The 9,405-nt window shown below is 44.7% G+C and overlaps 1 protein-coding gene across 1 annotated transcript; it reads left to right on the plus strand.

Moving 5' to 3' along the window:
* The first annotated feature begins 273 nt into the window (after positions 1-273).
* LOC121923558 lies at positions 274-9,405 on the plus strand. Its single transcript, XM_042454094.1, has 7 exons — positions 274-451; positions 1,211-1,471; positions 3,209-3,469; positions 3,952-4,302; positions 4,664-5,026; positions 8,548-8,709; positions 9,401-9,405. The coding sequence occupies exons 1-7, from the start codon at positions 274-276 to the stop codon at positions 9,403-9,405; spliced, it is 1,581 nt and encodes a 526-aa protein (XP_042310028.1).

A 9,405-nucleotide genomic window follows, 5' to 3' on the forward strand; every position in this document is an offset into this window, starting at 1 on the left:
TCTTCAGCCTATTCTCTGTAACTCTTGCTAAGCTATAACCACTGGCCAAAACTGGTCAGCGCGGTGCACAACCAGGTGGTGAGTTCAAACCAGAGGTGAAGAGCTACAACTCCCATCATCCCTGACAAGATATACAATCTAAGGGGCTATATATCCTCCCTATCCAAGGCCTGGTGCTATTTCTCCATCCTTCAAGGGTCTCCTTTCTCCTGTTGCAGGTTTCACGTGAGGAGGCAGCTCTGAGCTCATCGGCAGAAGGCCAGGCTACTCCAGATGCAGGAGTGGAGAGCAAATGGTCAGGAGGATGCTGCCAGGTGGGCCCTCCTGTTTCCTCAGGAGACAAACCATCATGTGCCTAAGGCCACTTCTACTTTGAATCACTTTCATTGGAACCCAGATCAAGCATATTCTCTCCTTTCAGGATGTCTTGGGGCTCCTCAACATCTGCAAGGTATTTATCAGAACATTGGCAATAGAGGAGAATAGCAAAACTATTTCTCTTGCTGACAATGGTGGAGTACAGACCGCCAGAAAGAGGCGCTGGGAGGTGCCTCTCTTTGCTCCGCAGGAGCACCGCAGCGACCAAATTGCGCGGTGCTTCTGCGGAGCAAACAAGGAGCGCCCAGAAGTGGCTCCTTTTTGCAGCATTGCTGTGACACCACAAAGTGCGGTGATGTCGCAGCTGCACCGCCCCATCTGGAAGCAGCACAACTGCGATATCACCTACATGCCTGGTCTGGTGGGCGCGCCACAGCTGCAGCGCCCTCATCACATGCAAGTGTTGCCGGGCGCGTGGGCACTTTGCCCACCAGGCAACCCTCGCATGTGACGAGGGAGCCTCAAAGGCCCGTCTGTTCTGGGCCAGTGTTAATTATTTGGGGAATAGTTCCTTGTTACTCATCTCCTTCCTTCAAATGAAACACAAGGCATTCAACTAGCGTCAGGTTAAGAAAGGGCCCCAGATCTCTTAAGCTGGTAAATCCTTTGTGTGCCTCTTCCCCTGTGGCAGCATTGGGAGGATTCTTTCTCATGTCCTCACTGGGTGCAGTTTTAACACCATCCTACAGAAATGGGTGAATCTGAACCCTCAGGAATCCACTTCAAGGGAAACATCTTTTCCTTTTCATATTCATATCTATTTCTTCTCTCCCTGGTGTCCTTCCTTATTTCTAAAAAGGGAAATAAAATGTTTGGGCTTTCTCTATCCCAGCTTCGAAGGAGAGTGTGACCTTCAATGACCAGACCAAATTTGAGCAAGCAAGAACAGAGACTTTAAGACCATCGACTCCTATATGGGAAGCGGAAGGGAGACATCTGCCATGGTACGAGGAGGAAACAGCCTCAGTCATTCAGGAAAGATATTGGAGTGAGCAGGAAACCCTTCCAGGAACAGACTTGAGTCAACATTATCCTTATGGAGGCGTATTGAATTCTTCAGAAGAACCCATCATTCAGCCGGTTTTGGGGCCAGGTAAGAACTGAGCCCCCCTGAAGGGCTCTTGCTTTTCTCCACCACATGTTGAAAACTGGAAACATGAAATGCACACGAATAACATTTATGTGAGAACGATATGACGAAACCATACGATGAAACCAATCTGAGGAGTTTATCATATGGAGGAAAATGTTTAAATGGGGTTTAACCCATGACGATTGAACAATTATTATTAAATCGCAATCAAGATTTTCATAAACAGAGATCATTGTCCCAGGAATAACTAGGTATTAAACAGCAACAACGTATGCAGAGGAAAATCCCATAGATGATTTGTTGGGATTATTAATTGCTTTTTAACATGACATTGGTTGAGATATTTTATTGCACTTGCATGATTTTCACAGGATATTTCTGGGATAATGGCTGTTTTATTGTGATATCCTGTGAACAGGAGCAATGGATGCACACTCCAGGAAAAGGGATTCCAACTCAACATTAGGAGGAACGTCCTGACAGTAAGGGCTGTTCGACAGTGGAACACACTCCCTCGGAGATTGGTGGAGTCTCCTTCCTTGGAGGTCTTTAAGCAGAGGCTGGATGGCCATCTGTTGGCCATCTGTGAGTTCCTGCATGGCAGAATGGGGTTGGATGGGATGGCCTTTGTGGTCTTGTCCAACTCTATGATTCTATGCTTCTATAATTCTTGGCTTGAGGCCTCTTCTCCCTTCTATCCATCCATGGTCCTTGCTAGCTTTGCCTTGCTTCCTCTGTGCCTTACTACAACTCCTATATTTCTCCAGTTGTATTCCCTGGAGAAACATAGTATTGCTCTACTGGGAGTGAGGGAAAGCCAAACTGTGGCGGGATATAGACCGCCACTTTGAGGCGGTCTCCCGCCGGACCCATTTGCTCCGTGAGGGAGCCGCAGCAGCCAAACCGCGCGGCTCCCGCACAGAGCAAAAAAGAAGCTCCATTTTGGAGCTTCTTTTTGCGGTGCCTTTATGACGTCACGAGGCGACTGGGGCGGACTCGCGACGTCATAGATGCCGCGCAACGTCTGGACGCACAGCGTCCGATACGTAAAGATAGCGGCGCTCATATGAACAGGGCGTGGCCATCTTGTACGTATTCTATACGTACAAGGGTTAGGGGGGTGCGGAAGCACCCTCTTCCTAACCCTAGTACGTATAGAATACATACTAAATGGCGGTCTATATCCCGCCTGTACTTCCTTGTATCCTTTCTGAGATCTGAGAATTTCCTGACTCCAAGAAATGGCTTTAAAAGTCATGTACTAAAGAGCAGCTTTTGTGCTCTTCTCTGGCCAGGGTCTGAATCCTTGCTGAGCCATGGTAACCCCCTGGGTCAGGGTGGCCAGATGTCCTCCTTTTCCTGGGCATGTGCTACGTTTCAACCTTCTAGCAAGGAAGAATTTGAAAATGTCCTCCATTTAGCACTTGAAGAAGTCTGAAGTTTTTAGGTTTCCTTTGGCAATGTCCTACATTTTCCTTGAATATGGTACATTTTGTTGTGCCTTATTCCAATTTGCAGTTATGACATCTGGTCACCATGCCCTGGTTGACCTTGTGTAAGTCTCACTTTCTTAGCCCCAAAGGCAGGCAATAGTAAGCCACTTCAGAATAAGTCTTGCCAAGAAAACCCTAGGACAGCATCACCATTGGTTGGAATTGGCTTGAAGGGACATCCTTCCTGGTGTCCTTCCTTATTTCTAAAAAGGGAAATAAAATGTTTGGGCTTTCTCTATCCCAGCTTTGAAGGAGAGTGTGACCTTCAATGACCAGACCAAATTTGAGCAAGCAAGAACAGAGACTTTAAGACCATCGACTCCTATATGGGAAGCGGAAGGGAGACATCTGCCATGGTACGAGGAGGAAACAGCCTCAGTCATTCAGGAAAGATATTGGAGTGAGCAGGAAACCCTTCCAGGAACAGACTTGAGTCAACATTATCCTTATGGAGGCGTACTGAATTCTTCAGAAGAACCCATCATTCAGCCAGTTTTGGGGCCAGGTAAGAACTGAGCCCCCTGAAGGGCTCTTGCTTTTCTCCACCACATGTTGAAAACTGAAAACATGAAATGCACACGAATAACATTTATGTGAGAACGATATGACAAAACCATATGATGAAACCAATCTGAGGAGTTTATCATATGGAGGAAAATGTTTAAATGGGGTTTATCCCATGACGATTGCACAATTATTATTAAATTGCAAATTGACCTTGTGTAAGTCTCACTTTCTCAGCCCCAAAGGCAGGCAATGGTAAGCCACTTCAGAATAAGTCTTGCCAAGAAAACCCTAGGACAGTATCACCATTGGTTGGAATTGGCTTGAAGGGACATCATAACCCCTCTACAAAAAATATAGCAAAAGACTTAATCTTCTAAAAATATCTAAATACAAGGAAGATATATTTGGAGTCTCTGAAGGAGTAGCCAGAACCCTTACTTCATTTCCTCTTGTTCCTTGGGTTTCTCTTTTCCCCTGCAGAGAAAGGAAGAGAGACCTCAGAGAGTTGGGAAGAATGCCTTCCGGAAAGTGTGGAACCCGAAAGATCCCATCCCTCTCTATTCTCCGCGGTAGAAGAGAGGCCTTTCCCATACTGTGAACCAGTAAATGCCCCTCTGATTCAAGCAAGAGAATATGGGTGGCAGCAAACCCACTCAGGGGGAGATGCTGGTGGAGCAGGTCTTTCCTCTGATGGTGTTTATCAAGGCCCCAGGGAAACCAGGGGCTTCACCTTTACAGAAGCTAATAAGCACCAAGAGATCTCATATGAACAAAGCTTCTTGCCAAACCCCACCATCAAAGGGAGCTTTCAGTTTTTGCAGTATGGAAGAGGTAGGTGCCCAGTGTTTTCTGGTTTGTAGCCTTATTAGTCTGTCAGGAAAGGGCAGAAGGCGGTTGGGAAGAAGCTGTCTTCCTCCCAGGGGACAACATGGTCTGAGCAAATGAGGAAGGTTTTGGAGGCAGCATGTCTAGGGTGGAAGCATGTGGGAGACCTTAACTGTCTAAAGCCCCATTTCTTTAACAGCAAATGGCTGAAGCAAATGCTTGGTTGAGAAGCATTTTCCAACAGTTTCCTCCATGTAACTTCATCAGGATAGGAATACAGCAATTCTATCTTCATTGTCCATATTTCCTCAGCTTCTCTTCCTCTTGTCCAACGAGTAACTTCCTTGAGTTTCTCTCTTTTCCACAGCAGACAAAGGAGGAAAGATCCCAAACAATTGGAAGAAAGACTTTATGGACACATTGGAAGGAGGAACATCGCATCCATCTTTATTTTCCGAGACAGGAGAGTTGTTTTTCCCATATAACAACGGAAGAAATGCCTCCCTAGATGTAGAAAGAGACAACAGCCACCAGGAAACCCAATCCATCGTGGGGTCCAGTGGACCAGTTCCTTCTTGCAGCGCAGGTGTCTTTACTGTCCCCAGGGAAACCAGAGTCCTAAAAGCTATTGATGCCAATGAGACAGAAGGCGAAGTCAGCCTTTCTGGGCTAAGCTTCTGCCTGAATCCCATCATCCCAGACATCATGGAGTGTTTGCAAGATGGAAGAGGTCAGTGCACCATGTTTTCTGCATTGTAGCCTACAGTATCTCTTTCTCAGAGCCCACAAGAAAGGGCAATAGCCCTATTCCCATAGTTCTTAAATCCAAATAATCAGTGGGTTCCTTGGTTGGGAATTTGAATTGCTCTTGACTCAGGCACAGAAAACTAAGATAAATTGTTTCCTCTTCCCTCAGACTGAGTTGTATAGTTTTCCAACAGTGATTTCTGCCAGGGCTCTGCAATGTCTTTGACCATATTCTGAGTACCAAAAGGAATCAATTGATTCCCAGCTATGTGTACATGTTGTGAATACAGACATTTTGTTCATGAACTGAAATGCCACTGTTCTGCAAGCCATGGAATAATAAAAATGAATGGGAATAAATTGAAGATCTTACCAGGGTTATCTGATCACATGGCTTACATAAACTGAGCATATGCTATATCCACTCCTAATTTTTAATAGTACCAGATTATAAAATATCTTTGAGGGATGGGCAGAACTCGTGAAATCTTCTTTTTGCTTTGGTTTTTATCTTACATTTTAAAGGGGGTGGTGTTTTGGATAGTTCAATGTATTCTTTGAGTCCAGTTACCTTATTGCTGTTCTCAGTTGGCAACTCCATGGACATCAGGCAGTCTGATCAAAGACACAAAGCCTAGGGACTTGGCTGGAACTGTTTTCAAGTGGGAAAGGATCCAGGATTTCTATCTTCCTTTACTGTAGGCAGCAATTGAGTGAGAGTAATTTTACCCTGAAGTTTAGCCTTTCTGCACCCTCTCTTTTTGATATCAGTTTGATATTAAAAGGATGTCTTAGGCATGAGCTGAGAGGTCACCCTGAATGTAGGAAACGTCCATAATCATATTTGGAAATCCTGCTGTTTTACTGCATTTAGCCAGGTAGATCAATTAAGATCAGTGTTATACAATCCCTTCACTGATAGGGACAAGCTGTTTGGAAAAGTCAAACAGACCACCTGCCCTCTCGATTCCTGTCCATCTTAGCTAGCTATCCAGGGAGGTGAAGCAACTATGAACTTGTTAAGATCAATAATTAATGCCTCCTTCAGGGGAGGCCATTTTCCATCTATTCTAAAATTGTCTGTGGTAAAACCCCTACTCAAGACGCCTTCTCTTGATCCCCTGGAGAGATCTAATTACCGGCCAGTCTCTCTTCTTCCATTCCTGGGCAAGGTGATGGAGAGGGCCGTTGCAAATCAACTCCAAGCACTCTTGAATGACACTGATTATCTAGATCCACTTCAAACTGGGTTCAGGTCAGGATATGGAGTGGAGACTGCCTTGGTCAATCTCCATCTGGGCATCGACAGGGGAAGTGTGACCCTGCAGCCTTCGATACCATTGACCATGGTATCCTTCTAGAACGCCTGAGAGAGCTAGGAATCGGGGCTTCTGCGTTGAAGTGGCTCTGTTCCTACCTCTCAGGTAGATTCCAGATGGTGATGCTGGGAGACAATTGCTCTTCTTAAACAGAGCTTGTATCTGGTGTCGCTCAGGGCCCCATACTGTTTCAGATGCTGTTTAACATTTACATGAAGCCGCTGGGTGAGATCATCCGGAGACATGGAGCGGGGTGTTATCAGTACACTGATGACACCCAAATATGCTTCAACATGTCTCAGACTGCTTTAGTGACAAGGAAGGCATTCCCCCCCGAATGACTTTCTGAGGTCAGTAATGGATTGGATGAGGGAAAACAGACTTAAGCTCTATCCAAACAAAATGGAGGTACTCGCTATAGGTAAACCTGAACCGGCTATGGATATATGTTCACCAGTCCTGGACGGGGTCACACTTCCCCTAAAGGACTGTGTTTGCAGTCTGGGGGTACTTCTGGATTCGTCGCTTCAGCTGACTTCTCAGATTGACGTGACAGCTGGGAGTGCCTGTTTTCAGCTTCAGCTGATACGCCAGCTGCGACCCTACCTGAAACGGATGGACCTAGAAACAGTTGTACACTCACTGGTAACCTCTTGTTTTGATTTCTGCAATGCGTTCTACATGGAGCAGCCCTTGTGCCATGTTCAGTAGCTGCAATTAATTCAAAATATAGCAGCCAGGTTGGTCGTAGATGAATCTAAATACAAACCTATTATACTATCTTAAAATCTCTACATTGGCTGCCTATTAGCCTTCAGATTCAGTACAAGGCGTTGGTTATTACATATAAAGTCCTACATGGCCTGGGTTCAGACTACTTGAGGGTATGCCTCCTCCCATACAATCCTTTCTGCACACTCAGGTCCTCTGGGAGGAACCTACTACAGCCAAAGAAACTTCCCAGGGGACCTTTTCAGCCACCATTTCGAAAATGTGGAAGGACCTGCCGGAGGAGATCCACCAAATTACATCTTTAGAGGCCTTTAAAAAGGCGATAAAGATGGATCTCTTCTGGCAAGCCTTCCCAGACTAATCTCCAAAATGAGAACCTGAACTGCTCACCTACCGACTGTCTCTCCCTATGACCACTCCTGTAAATATTTATCCATGCTCCTAATTTTAGTTACATTCTCTATGCAACTGAGTGTAATGTGTGATACTGCTACTGTCACTATATAGTATGATGTTTTATTTGTATTTTATCACAAGGAGAGAGGGCTAAGGAATTTGGATCATGTTACTACTGCTTTTAAATGTTATATTGGACTGTTCTTACCCACCTAGATCCTTGAAAGGGAAAGGTGGGATATACATTTATTATTATTATTATTATTTTATTATTATTATTATTATTGCGAGTGATAAACCTGATGCTTACACATGAACAAGGTCCAAGATTATCTCCCTGTAGGAGTGAGAGTCCTTTGCTCAGGAACATTTGTGGTGATTGTCCAGCCATTTACAGATGACCAGTTCTAATCTTCCCTCCTGGGAACTTCACCTTAATCCCAAAACTCTCCTCCCATCCATTTTGCCCTATAAGTATACCTGCTCAGGAACTACCAGTTTGGATGGTGTGAAGGGGACTAAAAATACCATAAAAGAGAGGAGGGGTAAGAATGGAAGGATATGACTATTAAAATACCCTGCTCTTTCTTTCACTCTTATGCCACATCTTTGAATCTCATCAGATACTTTCTTGTTGGAGTCAAGGAAAGGGTGCTGTCAATTCAATTTTACTTCTTGTAGTTAAATATTTACCAACATGGCAAATTAACAGACTTGCCAAGACTGTGCAGTCAGTAGCCAACTTAGACACAGATTCAAACCAAGGAGCCAGGGGTTTGTGCACAGTTCTCCGTTCTTCTCTCCAACCATTATTATTTAATGGTTGCTATGGACAGGGAAGAGGGGGATTCAGAAGTCATTGCACAAGGAATCATGCTACCTATGAAGGTCAAAACAGCTGAGCCTGTGGAGATCCTACTTGGATCTGAGGCACAAGGGAGGAGATGCATCCTAAGTGTAAAAGGACCTACCTAATAGTAAGTCCTGCCTTGAACATTATTCCCTCATGTCCTCACCATGCTCTCACCTTGGCTTTTGTGCTTCTCCCTGATTTCAGCAGATGATGTTCAGAAGAGTGAGGATGATGGAGACCTACATGGGACATCACTGCCACAAAGAGCAGAGGATGAAGAGCTGAAAGAAAACTTCTGTCAAATTGGGAAAAGGAGCAGCAATAAGAAAAACCACACCGAATGTCCAGAAGGCCACATGCAGATGGGTAGGCATGGATTTTTGATTTGGGGGGAAGTTTTGGGAAGGGGTATGACCTGGAAAGACATCAAAGAATTCACACAAGACAAAATCCCTTTATTTCCTCAGAATGCGGAAAGAGCTTCTCTCAGGTTTCAAACCCAAAAGAACATGAACAGCTCTATTTAGGTGAGAAAACCTGTCAGTCCCAAGAATTGAGAGTCGCCATCAATAGTAGTTCTCACCAAGAAAATAACCTAAGAATTGATTCCAGAGAGAAACCCTATGAATGTAAAACTTGTAAGAAAAGCTTCAGTCTTTATTGGCGCCTTGAAAGACATCAAATAATTCATTCTGGAGAGAAACCATATCAGTGTAAAGAATGTGGGAAAATGTTTAATCACCCCTCAAACCTTACCATCCATCGAAGAATTCATTATGGAAAGAAACCCTATAAATGTGAGCATTGTGGGAAAAGGTTCAGTCAGAGCCCGCACCTTAAAACACATCAGAGAATTCACTCTGGAGAGAAACCCTACAAGTGTAAAGAATGTGGGGAAAGGTTCAGTCAGAGAACGCACCTTAAAAGACATCAGAGCATTCACTCTGGAGAGGAATTCTAGAGATTTGGTTTCTGCGCAGGGAATTAAATGGAACAGGACATAAGAAGTAGAGGCTCTGCCTCTGGTTCTGTGGCTCATTGCCTCTGTTAATCTTAGGTTGA

This window comes from Sceloporus undulatus, chromosome 2 (genome assembly GCF_019175285.1).
Source record: "Sceloporus undulatus isolate JIND9_A2432 ecotype Alabama chromosome 2, SceUnd_v1.1, whole genome shotgun sequence".
Lineage (NCBI taxonomy): Eukaryota > Metazoa > Chordata > Lepidosauria > Squamata > Phrynosomatidae > Sceloporus > Sceloporus undulatus.

What these genes read in the sequence shown, in the direction of transcription:
- LOC121923558 (XM_042454094.1), top strand. Translation starts at nt 274, where the DNA reads ATGCAGGAGTGGAGAGCAAATGGTCAGGAGGATGCTGCCAGGTGGGCC. An exon ending in GTTTTTGCAGTATGGAAGAG is followed by an intron (nt 4,303 to 4,663) that starts GTAGGTGCCCAG and finishes TCTTTTCCACAG; the next exon opens with CAGACAAAGGAGGAAAGATC. An exon ending in GTGTTTGCAAGATGGAAGAG is followed by an intron (nt 5,027 to 8,547) that starts GTCAGTGCACCA and finishes CCCTGATTTCAG; the next exon opens with CAGATGATGTTCAGAAGAGT.